Source organism: Tachysurus fulvidraco, chromosome 6, assembly GCF_022655615.1.
Source record: "Tachysurus fulvidraco isolate hzauxx_2018 chromosome 6, HZAU_PFXX_2.0, whole genome shotgun sequence".
Taxonomy (NCBI): Eukaryota; Metazoa; Chordata; class Actinopteri; order Siluriformes; family Bagridae; genus Tachysurus; species Tachysurus fulvidraco.
In genome coordinates, this window is record NC_062523.1 from 14,048,349 (window position 1) to 14,062,956 (window position 14,608).

General features: G+C 35.8%; 1 protein-coding gene across 1 annotated transcript in view; it reads right to left on the minus strand.

Annotated features, from left to right (window-relative positions):
- Positions 1-14,608, minus strand: part of scn1laa (sodium channel, voltage-gated, type I-like, alpha) — a 38,570-nt gene that overhangs the window by 13,217 nt on the left and 10,745 nt on the right. The window contains exons 8-17 of the mRNA XM_047815433.1: positions 14,132-14,195; positions 13,372-13,513; positions 11,005-11,211; positions 9,248-9,484; positions 8,252-8,614; positions 7,853-7,976; positions 5,442-5,680; positions 3,756-3,929; positions 3,289-3,642; positions 2,712-3,146 (exon numbers count right to left, since the gene is read on the minus strand). Coding sequence (XP_047671389.1) covers positions 2,712-3,146; positions 3,289-3,642; positions 3,756-3,929; positions 5,442-5,680; positions 7,853-7,976; positions 8,252-8,614; positions 9,248-9,484; positions 11,005-11,211; positions 13,372-13,513; positions 14,132-14,195 — 2,339 coding nt within the window. The remainder of the gene's footprint in view (positions 1-2,711; positions 3,147-3,288; positions 3,643-3,755; positions 3,930-5,441; positions 5,681-7,852; positions 7,977-8,251; positions 8,615-9,247; positions 9,485-11,004; positions 11,212-13,371; positions 13,514-14,131; positions 14,196-14,608) is intronic.

A 14,608-nucleotide genomic window follows, 5' to 3' on the forward strand; every position in this document is an offset into this window, starting at 1 on the left:
TAACTAGGAAAGGTACGTAAAACCTTGGTTTCAATAAGGAACATTCTGTAGGTAAAGCTGATAACATTTCTTTTCAAAAGCATGCATTAAGAACATGGTTTAAACCTTTGATATCCACAAATAATATGAACATTACATTAGCGACAGTTTTCACATGAACAAATAAACTGACTCCATAATTACATGTTTTCCTTTTTCACATGTAATAATGATATAATTTTAGGCCTCCAAAAGCACCTCTATAGAGATGCATTTTTAGGACTACAAATTAGCAACTGTAAAATTTCATTTATATAAACCTAAAAATATGTTTTACTTTTTATGACATGGGAGTTGTTTTTATGCTAATGCTAAATTAATATTAATGACACGTTATTTTTGTCAGTTATCTCTAGAGACAAAAAATGTGAAAATTAAGCTATTTTTTTAATATGCGTCTCTTTTTAAGCAAATAATGTTCTTTGGGCGGGCAAAAGGCCACCCACTAGTGCCACTTGGAAAACGTAGCAGCCAGCAGCGTTTTGCTTTTACCAAAGCTAGTAAATGAGGTTCTCCTGGGCATGATGTAAGCAGGCCACTATCAAATTCTCAAAAGCAAGTGATCAACCTCCTTGAACATTTCCACATTTTGTAATTTTACAACCTAATGCTACTACTTCCATCTTTCTTATTGCTACCAACTTTTTGTTAATGGCCTCTTCTAGGCAGTTACAGTTGTGCCATTTTCTTTCCATTTAAATAATGGATTTAATAATGCTCAATGGTATCTTTTTTATAACTAAACCCTGATTGCTACTTTTTTCAGAACCACATCCCAAGCTTGTTTTGACAGCTTCTTGATGTTCCTGATGTTTCCAGGTACAGTTGTATTTATACTGAGATCACATGATACTTTAAATGTACACAAATTAACCCCATGCAAGTAATTATGTGACTTCTTATGGCAACTGTTTGCACCGCAACTAATTTAGGTATTTCACAACAAAAACATTTGTGATTTTTTTACCCACTGCAGTATAATGGACTCCACATTAAAAAATATGGAAACTTTCAAGGAGGGTGACACAAGCCTATGCAAGCCACTTTTTAGTCTCTGCCTATTAAATTAACATTGAAAGAAAGTCTATTGTTTATTGGCTTCATATTTTATCTCCTTATAATATTACCAAATTCTGCTTTCATCATTCCAAAATGGAGAATGTGAAATGCCATCAAACATGTTTTGACACTCATTTAATGATTTTAACTGATGAATTTTGACATTATGAGGCAAAACGCGTTCCTTCGGTTTGATGTCATCAGTAAGGGCATTCTGTGACATTTGCGTGAACAACAAGAAAAGTCAAAGCAGTTGAACAGACATCCATCAATGAAATAAGCAATGCTGCTCATCCAAGATGTGATTGTCCCACAGAAACAACACATATACAGTTCAATTTAAAAACACACACAAAATGAATAATGGAGATAACATATTTTCCTGCATATATCAGGAAATATGACAGGAAAACAAATAAATTGAAGTTCAGACACAAAAACAACATGGGACTATACTGTATATCCCTTCTCATGAGTGGTAAATGCAATCTATATGGTAGGCATGGTATGTTTCAGTAAATGAGTCTTACAAGTCTCCTGTCTGAAATCTTGAGAGCATCTCTGAGAGCTGTAATAAAAAACCAGGTTAAGAGTAGTAATCATGAGAAAAAGATATCAGCATGCTCTTCTGGATTCTACTGCAGGAAGAAAGCTTTTTTTTAGTATTACATATGTGTAATTCAGGAAACCTCTTAATATTGTACAATTTTTAAATTTACCACTATAAATAGTTTTGACTGCTACCAGCTTTCCTGAACTGGACCACCCTATTTTCCATTTGCATGTACTTATTTTGCATGTAATTTCTGTCATATGTAAAAACCCATTTTAAGTACTGTTCACACCCCAAAAGAGTATTTAAAGATTCAATACACAAGCATGACATGAACACACTATTCGAAACTGAATTAATTGGTATTATATCCATTGTGCTGTGACACACAATTTTCATGCAACTTTTTCAAAGCCTGACATTTATGTACAAAATTAATATGATAACTTGACAGACTGCATGTTGTCTTGACAGCTGAGACAACGCTATCTGGTTTTCAGTGTTAAAGTATCCTATAGCCATAAAAAAGTTCAGAATTCACTTTTTTGTCCATTTTCCAGTGTACAGTAGCCATAGCAATATCCTCAGATTTTTACTAAGCTGCTAAACATATACCAAAATGTGTAACTTAATGACATTAACTTATTGGGCTTTTTATCAAAAAGGTTATGCTTGATTTTGAGTTTAAAGCACATAGACTGTAAATATTCACCCAGAGTTGCAGAAAACAGTCATCAAGGCTATGTCATCAAGAGGAGACCAAAACATCAAGCATCAGTCTTGCATGCATTCACCTTTAAATGGCATCTAATTTAATCTGGAGGCAGAGTTCCTGCTCCTAAAATGTCAAACTGCTATGGCCTTCTCCTCGGTGTAAGACAGTGAAAGCATATGTGTATGAATATATTACTGTATGTTATACGAAACCAAACTATAACGACTATGGACATCATTGTGCAATCATTGTGCACACAATTTATGTAAATACTTATTTAGTGCACACACTATTTATCTGATTGCCTTAACATATGTAAGTAAGTAATATAGTCAGCCACCATACCTCTTTATCTTCATTTATGTCAGAAGAGTAACTGCTTAAATCATCCATGTTGCACTCAGGGTCAGAGTCAGCAGTGGCTATGGGTACAGAGACAGACAAGGTGGGATCGAAGATGAAATTCTCAGATCCACTGTCGGTACCAAATGGCTCTTTCTCACACTGTGGCTCTTTAATCAGCTCCACTGTGGTATGAGTTGACATATCAGCCAGCTTCTTGCAATCTTTCAGGCCATCTTCCTCCTTTACCTTATTCCGTCTCCTTCTAAAGCAGCTGCTTTGAAAGAAGCTGTGCACACTGGCTTTAGTGAACGTGACACCCTTGTGGATGCGCCCCATAGCAATCTGCAGGTTATTCATTTCGCCGTCATCGTTTGTGGCTGCCAGGTTATCGGCACTAAAAGAGCTAAGCAACAAGGCCAGGAAGAGGTTCAGAACCTAAAAGAATTTAGATAAGATTATCATGTTGTAAGGTGTACTAATAAATAAACGATTAATGCTGCTGTATTATAGATAATGCCTTTTGCTTCTAGACATATACAATTAGCTGGAAATAAAAATTAAGTAAATATATGCCTACCACAAGGTTTCCAATCACCATCACCAGGAGGAAGACAGTTAGGCACTTGCTCTGCTCAGCTACATTCATGCAGTCCCACATGGTCTCTATCCACTCGCCACATAACACACGGAACACTATCAGAAAGGAGTGGAAGAAATCGCTCATGTGCCAGCGAGGGAGGCTGCATTCTACGGTAACGTTACAATGTTTTGTGTAACTCTTCCCAAACAACTGCATGCCTACTACGGCAAAGATGAAGACAATAATGGCCAGGACGAGCGTCAGGTTGCCGAGGGCGCCAACTGAATTGTGAATGATTTTGATCAGCATATTTAAAGTTGGCCAAGACTTGGCAAGCTTAAAGACTCTAAGCTAGAATGAAAAAATAACTGGTTACACACTTTACAATCATTTCAAGTAAAAGTGATAGTGGGTTTAATGTATGTTTCTATTCAATATAAATAATTCCAATTAGCTTTCCTTACCAAACGGAATGACCTAAGGACAGACATTCCAGGTACATTTTCCAACCCAAGCTCTGCAATACTCAGGGTTACAATGACACTATCAAATATATTCCAGCTTTCTTGGAAGTATTTATAAGGATCCAGTGCTATAATCTTGAAGATCATCTCAGCAGTAAAGATCCCTGTGAAAATCTGGACATAAAGTGGTACAGTTAATGTGCAGTTAATTTCAATTCATAATCAGTACAAAACTTTCTACAGTAGGACTAGCCATGGCATCAGCAGACTCGGCAAGCAACATTTTCAGAAATATAACTTCTGAGTTAAAATATGAAAGCTTTCAGAAAAAAAAAACAAAAAAAAACAGAAGAACGCATTCCAATTTTGCTAGAAGCACATCTAACAGGAATGAGCTTGCTAGCTAATTGCCCATAATGCTATAAATTGAATGTTACTTCTTCAGTGTCTATTTCTAATTTCATAATACATTTGGCTAAATTGTGCTATAATACTGATGATAGGCAAAACTGTGATCATGGAAAGTTCACCCTTATTCAATTCAGTGTTATTACTTATATGTCCTAAATAACAATTATGTGGTCCTTACCAAAACAAACAAATGATCCTCAGGTTACAACAACAACAAAGCACAATAGATTTTAGTATGTATTCATTTTACCACAAAAAGTAAATGTAATAAAAATCAGCAGGCACTTCCTCATTAAGAGTGTAATTAGCAGCCAGGTGTTGATAAAAAAAATTCAGAAGATTATTTAAAACGTGTGCCATTTGAATTTCTAAAAAGCTATTGTTGGTGCTCACCCGTCTGGGAAGGGTTATATGGTCATCTCTATACAATTTGAAATTCACCAATGAAAGAACTACAGTAGTTATAAATGGAGAGCCTTCAAGACAGTTGCCAATCTTTTCAGGAGTGAAACAAAATGATTCTAAGGTCAGACCATTTAACGTTCTGAGATATGAAGAAAAAAACAACTACTTAACATGACCTATAGGCCTCCATAAAACATTAAATATTTATGGTCATATCCGTCCACTATCTGAAAAAGTCTGAATGAGTACGGCTTTCAAGGAAAGCTGGTTAGGAAAAGGTCCCTTCTTTCAGAAGTGAATATGGCATTGTTTATAAAAGTGGTTCCAAGTGTGTCCAAGCCTAGTGGTTAAGGTGTTGGGCTACCAATTGGAAGGTTGTGAGTTCGATTCCTACATCCACCAAGCTGCCACTGCTGGGCACCATTGCTGAGCAAGGCCCTTAACCCTCAATTGCTCAGTTGTATAAAAAAATGAGATACAAAATGTAAGTCACTCTGGATAAGGGCATCTGCTAAATGTAAATGTAAATGTCTGAATTATAAGGTGTACATTACCAGGATTCTCAATATTGTTTTATCACCTAAAGGCTATTTGTTTTTGTTTTTTATGGAATTTGGTGACAACCACACAGTTGGTATTTAGACCGTTTTATACTGTATAAAAACTGAAGTGAAGGGTGTACTTTATTTTTCCTATGACTGTAGCTAGGTCATTTACAGCATTATGTTTTGTATAACCACACTTATTATACAGACTGGTTATACAAATGAGTTCCTGTGTGAGGAGCAACTAAAAGAACCCTTAATAAAGGCTTTCTAGTAGTGTACATTCAATGTAGAAAGTAATGTAAAATATAAAAATTGTTCTTACATAGTTTCCCACTTTAAGGGCTACCGCGAAATAATCAGCCTTGTTGTGATGCTCCATGGCCATGAATATGGTATTAATTACAATGCAGATGGTGATGAACAGATCCACAAATGGGTCCATAACAAACAAGTTAACTAGTTTCTTTATTTTCACCCACAGTGGAAAGCAATCCCAGATTAGAAATGTTTTTGCAAACTTATACCAACATGGATGGCACTTCCGCCTCGAATCCTCCAGCTCTGCAACATTAAAAAGATGGAAACAAAACAGTGAATGAATTTTAGTGGGGGTAGATAAAGCAAAAGATTTATATTGTGATGCTTAAATGAGTATTAACCAAGTTCAATTAAATTCTAATGATTTTTCAAATATATTAGCTTAATAGTTTTATTAAAATTTAAACAAAGGTGCATGGACTGCTTTTATCCGACACACAGAAGCAGACGCATTTTTGGTTTGCTGCAGCTGGCAAGTTAAAGTTTTGATGTCATGCAGGGCTGTCAAGTGTCACGCATTGAGAGTGACAGTCATGCATTTTTACACATCATATTTCTCACGTAGAAAAACTTTTTGACTATCACATAGTTAATATGCCGCAGCGCCCAAAATGTATCAGTCCGTACCACTGTCTTTTTTTTTTTAATTAATGCCATAAACCAACAATACAATGAGATGTGTTAAAACTACAAAAAACGGGAGGTGGGGGTGGTGTGTGTGTTGGAGATATCACGCTTGCCTGTCTTCAAAATTTGAGAGCCTTGGTCATGAATACAAAGAGGACTCAATTATACATTGAACATTTTATTTGAAAGTAACCTTCAACCCAGCATCTTTTTTCTTAAGGTTAGTTCAAACTGTTCAAAATATTTTTTTTTGTCTGCAGAAATGAAAGTTCGTTTACTCAGGAGCAGTTCATTGATTTCATAAATGCAACACACTACGGTTTTTTCTCTACTATGCAGTGTTATCTTTATTTTAGATGTGAAAAGGGTTTTGTGGCTCCCTGTGTTTTTTTTTCTGTGAGAAACGGGTCCAAATGGCTCTTTGAGTGTTTAAGGTTGAAGACCCCTGGCTTAAATAAACAAGTCTCAGACACAGGAAAAATGCAACTTGAGACATAATTGCAGGAAACAGATTTCTGCAACCTCTTTCTTAGGCACTGTAGAGTGTAGAGGCATGAGGGCTGGTGGCATTTTAAAACTACAGAACATCCCTCAATAAGTGTTATAACATGGTTGTGTAACTGTAACATAAGTGTATGTCATTGTTATCAGTTTGTGAATCACACATTTACATGTTCTACCACTATTGTTCTGTTATTTGAAACTATATTTATATTTATAAATAAATCATTTTTCTAATAATTTATACTGCAAACACTTTATGGTTTTCAGGGTATTACTCAGTAATTCAGGGTACTGTGTACTGTATGTTGTCTTGTGTTGTCAAGTTAACTCAGGTCCTGGCAAAAAATAAGCGATATATCCCAGAATGCACTACAGCCTATAAACATTTCTTAGACTTCAAATGAAAGACTTCATTTCCATAATATATGCATCTTGTAATGTTAATAATAACTGTTCATAGCCAGCATATTGGACGGGCACACTTACATGTTGCAAAGTATTACCATGTCTGATTTTAACAAACCTTTCTGATCCATGTTGTTAATTTGTTTTTTTCAATGTTTATCAAATGTATTTTTGCTTCTTGGTTTTTGTATCATGTATTACACCTGATCTTGTTTGTTGATTGCCTGACTTTTTCCCAGTTTACTGTTCATATTTAATCGCCTTTTCGATTTGTATAACAATGCCTTATAATAAAAAGCTAAACTGAATTTGCATCCACTTCAGACTCATGGTTTTATATACGCCCATCTACCAATCCATAATTTAAGCACATATTCAGTAGGTGTTTGTTTGTTTTTTTGCTTACTGTGAGGTAAGTAAAAAACTGGCAGACTACAATGGAAAATGATTATTTCCAAAATGTTAAAAAATAATATAGTCAGATACTTGCCACAATTGCCTCATGGGATAAATGATCTTGAATTGAAAGCAGTTGTGGTCTTTCATGAGTGTGATATATAATTATGAGTTAGTAGTTACTTCTAGGTTTTACCTTTCAAGTCTTTTAAATTTGTATATTTACAGATTGCAATCTGATTCAGTTGGTATGTTTTCAGGTTATCCTGTACATTCTGCTACTATGCCTTGTCTCACAGTAAGTAGACTTCAGGTTATAGTTCCTGTCATTAATTGGCACATAAAACAGTACCTTTTTAGTACTTACAGTTTTGCTGAGGAGTCTGAGTTTTTTCTTAACTGGATTTTTTTTTCCTTTTTTTTGTTTTGAAAAGATTCATGTAATTAAAAAACAGCTGATGGTTCGAGCTGGAATGTGCTTACCTTCCATTGTGTTGGTGATAATACTAGCTACACTCAGAGCCCTCTGTCTTGCTGTAGGCTCAGTCAAAAACCCAGGCGAAAGTTGTTCAGCTTCATATCTCTTTCTGTACTCCTCTTTTTTTTTCTGAGGAAGATTCATAATGAAGGCTTTACAATGTGTAATTGGACATTTTGAACACAATATAATAAGCAGACAACAGCATACATAAAAGGTTTAGAAAATATGCTACAATGATTAACAACAAATCCTTCTGCAGTTGGCAGGAGGCACATTCTGTCTCTTCTGATATTCAACAGGTTATGTTGTTAATAACGTTTCCCAGGATATGTTTACTATAAGGCATATTGCTTCAACTGAGTGCATAGTTGAAGTGTCGCAGGACATGCAATTATTCTTACACTGTCATCTGTCATGGCTTTATCTGTGGCCACATCAGGTAGCTGCAGAACATCTGGAGAGCTAGGCAGTGAGTTCCCAGTCACATATGACACTGTGCCATTGCAATCCACAGAACTGCGCACTTTTCCATTTGGGGACAGGAAAACACGTGGGGTCAAGCTTGTCCTGCTTCCAGTACTGTAAAGACGCTCAGAGCAATGTGGCAGAAACAATGAGCCACGGCGGCTGCCTGCATCATCAAACGCACTGTGCTCGTCATCCGCAAATCCAGTCTCTGATCCCAGGCGGCCACGAAAGGTAAAGATGCTAGTCCTACTGTTGCGGCGTGGAGAGAACACCGAGCCCTGAATACTCACAAGTGACTGCAGAAAAAAACAGGCCTGAGGCTCACTTACCATCACACAAGGTGGCCATGAATTGACAGTTAAGATGGTTATGAAGATGGTGCATAAAATGGACATGCATAAAATATGACAAACGATGACAATGAAGATGATGATGATGATGATGATGATGATGATGATGATGATGAGGATGAGGATGATGATAATGATGAAGATGATGATTATGATATAGATGATGATGATATAGATGATGGTGATTATAATAAAGGTCAAACCAATAAAAGAAATAAAATCAAAATTGAGGCTGCATATATTCTAGTGAATTTCCATATTGGTGGCAATGACCAAAAGCAACTAAAAATAGTAAGAGGAAATCAAAGACAACAAGAAGAAAAGTAAACTACTAAATGAAAAACTGAAATAAAGCCAAACTTAATATGAAGTATAAGGATGGCAAATTTTAATGATTGATTATGGCAATTACATGACAAGAAGCTTAGAGACATGATCACGACCATGATATATAATCTCATAAAACCGCAACAAATCTCCAACCGACAATAATATAAAACTCTGACTAGTATCAGATAGATGCATCAATAGCGCATGCAGTAGGGATCAGCACTATTGCAGCTGAGAACCATTCCTGACCTGATGAGGAGATTGATATGGTCTATCATATGACAGTATGTTTCCATCCACAGAATATCTGGTCCTCCCTGTGTCAGAATTTTGGACTTTTTCATTGTCTTCTTTCTCCTCCCCCTCTTTCTGTTTCCTCTTCTTTCTGCGGTTGCATCGTTCTTTGGCACTTTTGGAACTGAGTTTGGAGGCCAAAGAGGAACTGTCTCCACTATGGTTGCCACTCTCAAATACTGCAACTGCTGCCTAGTAGAAATGTACAAAATAGCCCAAAACAAAAAATTCCCATAGGTTTTCATTTGGAAATGTTCATGCTATTATGATGCAAAAATTGCATTGAGTTTTCAGATGTAAATTGGTATCATGGTAAATTGCCATTCATAGTAGATTATTGGTATCTCAGCATTCATTAGAATTTTTTGTGGGCTGTTTTTTGATATAAGGTATTCAGTTTGAGCTTTTGTTGGATTTAATTGGATATAATTTGTTATTTAGTTATACCAAGTAATATACATATGTATTTTATTTTGCTACCTACCTAAAGTTACATAAAGATGCCATATGTTTTAGAATATTATAGGATGTTCTATTATATCCTATTTGTTTTAATAATACTTTGCTTTATGTATCAATTATTACAGTTTAAGTAAGAGTATTAAAATGAAAAAAATTAATATGGCAAAACCATGACTCGGTGACCAGGTATGAACTACATTAGTAAGATAAGCAACCAAGAAGCCAAGGGTAAATTTAAAAATGCTGGAGAGATCTCAGCTGCTGGAGATGCTGTTCACAGAACAACTGATGCCCCAGCTTTTTGGAAAAAATGTGAGAAAAAAAGCTACATGAAATCCCATGTTGGAGACAATATTCGGAAAGAAGGTTTCCTCTAAGTATGAACATCAAACATTTTGGCCATGGCACTAAACGTTACATTTGACAGAAACCCAACTCCGCTCATCATCTTGAGAACTCTATCACTGCAGTAGACTTGAGATGTGGCAGAGATTCAACGCCCAACAGGACAATGATGCTAAATAAAGCTACACCGGAGGAGATTATAACCAGAAGCCTGAATGTGTTGGAAAGGCCAAGTAAAAACACAGACCTCAATCTGAGTGAGAATCTGTATACATGTTTGATATTTGCTTATTACCAATGGTATCCATCCAGTCTGACACAGCAATTTAACAAAAAGGAAAGAAGAGAAATGTCAGGATCCAGATGAGCAAAGCTGATATATCCCAAGATGACATATCCCAAGAAGATTTGGAGCTGTAACTGTAGTAGGTGTTCCACCAAGGAGGGTGAATAGGCAACAACATATGTTTCGGGGTTTATATTTTACATGTGTCTCATTGTAAAATATTTTGCACCTTGAATGTAAGACATATATTCAGTAAATTACATCAACAATTTTAGTTACTGGTAAGACTACAAACATGTGAAACAATTCAAAATATCTATGGCACTGTAGGTCATAGGATTTTTAACCCAAAATAGAAGGACTGGATAAACACATGCATACAAAATGTATTTTTTTGAAAATTATTCAAAATTCAGCTCTGGCTAGAGTGGCTAGGAGGTTTTTGAACAAAACCAACACCATGTCATAAATAACAAGCTAAACGGCAAAGCATCTTAAACATCTCAGCCATTAGCATGCAAGTGTATGCACACTAAATACAGCAGGCATTTTAATGGTCATATCTTTCTACTCCCTGTACAGTACGTCGGATATAATTACATTTCATGCTCTGCAATACCTGGGCCTCTGCTTGTTGCCTCCTGAGCTGTTCCATCATGGCCTGAAATTTTTCCTCTTTTTGCAGGGCCTCTTCCATGGTGGCTTGGTTCTGTTCATCATAGGCCATGGCCACTACAGCTAGGATCAGATTCACCAGGTAGAACGATCCCAGGAATATCACCAATACAAAGAAGATCATATACGTCTTCCCTGAGGCTCGAAGGGTCTGAAAATGTTACCGTTACCCAATGTTAGCCATTATCAAAATGCTACAATTGTTCTTACAATTGAGAAGAAAAGGCATCCTTTTACACATATAAAAGGTAAATTGGCTTCATTTATAAACAGTCATGTAAAAAAATTAGGGCACCCCATTAAATATTAAGTTCATTAAGAATTGTCAACATGTCAATTTTGGAAACTGTTTTCATTTGTAGATGAAAGTGATGTACAGTAAGTGCTTGTAAACAACAAAATGAGTATTTCAACTGAGAAAAAAGTTAGGACACTATGCCATAATAGCTAACGTTTCCCCCTTTGGCTGAAACAACCTCAATGAGACGTTCCTTATAGCCATCTGCCAGTTTCTGACATTGACTGGAAGAAAGTTTCCCTCACTCCTCAATGCAGATTTTTTTTCAGCTGTGTGACGTTTGAGGGGTTTCTTGCATGCACAGTCTGTTTCAGATCACCACACAGGATCTCAATAGGATTTACATCTGGGTTTTGACTTGGACATTCCAGAATTCTCATTTTTTTACTTTTCAGTGAGTCCTTGGTGGATTTACTGCTATGTTTTGTCATGTTGCAAGGTCCAGTTCCACATCAACTTCAGCTAAATTTTATGACTTTTGGTCTCACATGTTCCTCAAGCACCTTCTGACACAATAAATTCATAGTGGATTCTATGATGATGAACTGGCCAGGTCTTACTGCAACAAAGCATCCACAAACCATAACACTTCCTCCTCCATGTTCCATAGTTGGCATGAGTTTCTTTTACTCAAATACTGTATTTGATTTACACCAAATGTTGAATTATTTGGATATATAATTCATAGTATAGTTCTATACTATACTTTTATAGTATCCAAATAATTTAATTTTAGACTCTTTCAAAAGAACATTTGAATGAATTTGTTTGGATCTCCTGACCTGGCCATAGTGGCAGTTGTTTTAAATGTTCTCCACTTGTAAATAATTTTCCAGACAGTAGAATGTCGGCTGATAAATTCTTTTGAGATCATTTTATATATCTTACCAGACTCATAAGCATCAACAATCTTTTTTCTGAAGGCCTCAGAGAGCTCATTGGATCTCACCATGGTGATACGTCTAACTTCAGCAATTAAGAGCAGATCAAGCTAAATATCTGAGGTTTAAATAAGTCAAGCCTCCTTCAAAATGCTCTGTAACAATGTTCTAAAAATTTTACTCACAAGATATTTGATTTTTTTAAATGACATTTTACAGATTATTTAAAAAAGACATCTTTGTTGTTGTTTTTTTCTGTTTTTTTTGTTTGTTTGTTTTTTTGTGTTTTTTGTTGTTGTTTAGTTATATTGCTTGAAACATCCAATATTGGTAAAATAAAGATCAAATGGCCAAATGTTTAACTGTTTAAAAAAAGGTTTTATAGACTAAAAGGTGCTTTAGAACTTTCATTCATTCTTTTTCTACCGCTTTATCCGAACTACCTTGGGTCACGGGGAGCCTGTGCCTATCTCAGGCATCTTTGGGTATCCTGCCTTGATGCCCAAAGACGCCTATCTCAGGCGTCTTTGGGCATCCAGGCAGGATACACCCTGGACGGAGTGCCAACCCATCACAGGGCACACACACACTCTCATTCACTCATGCAATCACACACTACAGACAATTTTCCAGAGATGCCAATCAACCTACCATGCATGTCTTTGGACCGGGGGAGGAAACCGGAGTACCTGGACGAAACCCCTGAGGCACTGGGAGAACATGCAAACTCCGCACACAAACAGTGCAGTAAAACTAAATGTTTTTGTTCCATATTCAAATTATTTAACATTATTTAAACTTCAATCTTCACAATACAAACATCCAACATACCAAATAAATCACAGATGTTTAAGTTCAAATCATCAGGTTATCAGGTGAACAAAGACAGGATCAGGTGCAGAGAACTTCTATGCAAAGAAACCAATTAACTAATAAACCTCTGTTGTGTTAGAAGAAAGGTCCCCTAACACAACACAAACAAGCACATAATCATAGTGCCAGTGATGACTAACAATAACAGATTTCAAAATCTGTCACACGGATCACTGAGTGGCTGAGAAACACTTATTGTGTTTGAGGGATCAGTCACTGAGTGGCTGAGAAACACATATTGTACAGTACTTATGCATACCTGTTGGTAGAGATTTTCCCAGTAGTCTTGAGTCATCAGTCTAAAGAGAGAGAGGAAAGCCCAACCAAAGTTATCATAGCTGGTGAAGCCATGATTTGGATTCTTTCCTCCTTTGTGACAGAAATAACCATCTGGACATTGCCTGGAGAACAATAATATATAAGTATTTTTAGAACAGAAGCCATACGAAACTACAGAATTATGTATGTAAGATTTATTTATGTAGAGATTTTAACAACAGACATTGTAACAAAACAGTCTTTTTGAACATATTTCCAGACATAAAATTTAAGTTAGAAAATTAAAGGAAGTGTATGTATTTTTGCACTTGGTTTGCGATGGATTTTTGTTTTTATACCATTATTTGTTTATTTTCTAGTCATTGATTTGTTACTTGATTGTGTTCACTTGTTTGTTGTTCACCTTGATTACGATTCTTATACCCATTGTGTTTCTAATCTTCACAGCTTTAATTCTAAGCCATGGTTAATGACAACGAATTATCCTATTTTAAACATCTGTTTGTGTTTTATCGCTGATGCTGTTGATTACAGTTATGATTCAGAGATAACCCAGTATAAGCATCCATAATTTCCTTATGCCACATCATCTGGTACAGTACTAGTATACTATAATATCAGGTGGTTTCAGTTGGTATCGGGCAAATTTGATGATTATATGAGCATGATATTAGGCCTATACCTGATACCAGCATGAGAAATTGAAATAATCCAATAATAATCATGATCAATTTACTTACCCTGCATCACTGTTGTTTCCACAGAGCAGAGGATCTTTCTTTTCATCAATTTTATAGTAATTATCTACAGGAAAAAGAGAAAGGTAGTGTTCAGTCCCTTCCTGCATGGAACAACATCTGTATATGATAAATATTTTTTATTAACTGGTTTGTGTGAATTAAATTTTACAGAGTTAGAACTAATGCAAATGTAGTTAAATTAATGTAATAAATGGTTGAATAAATGTGGATGAATAGTGCACTCAGTGGCATCTTGGCTGTGGTATTAGTCCCAGTCAAACTATGTCTCACTATTAGCGTCAATCTGCCATGAAACGTTTGCTGTGTATTGTAATAGAGTACTTTTATATAAGCATCACATTTCCTCCCATTAAGTAACCATGATTGTCTATCTTTCTCATAGTATTCCTATCCTACATCTCATAAGTCTGAATGCTGACAGAATAACCTCGAAAACATATTCTCATTTACCACTAT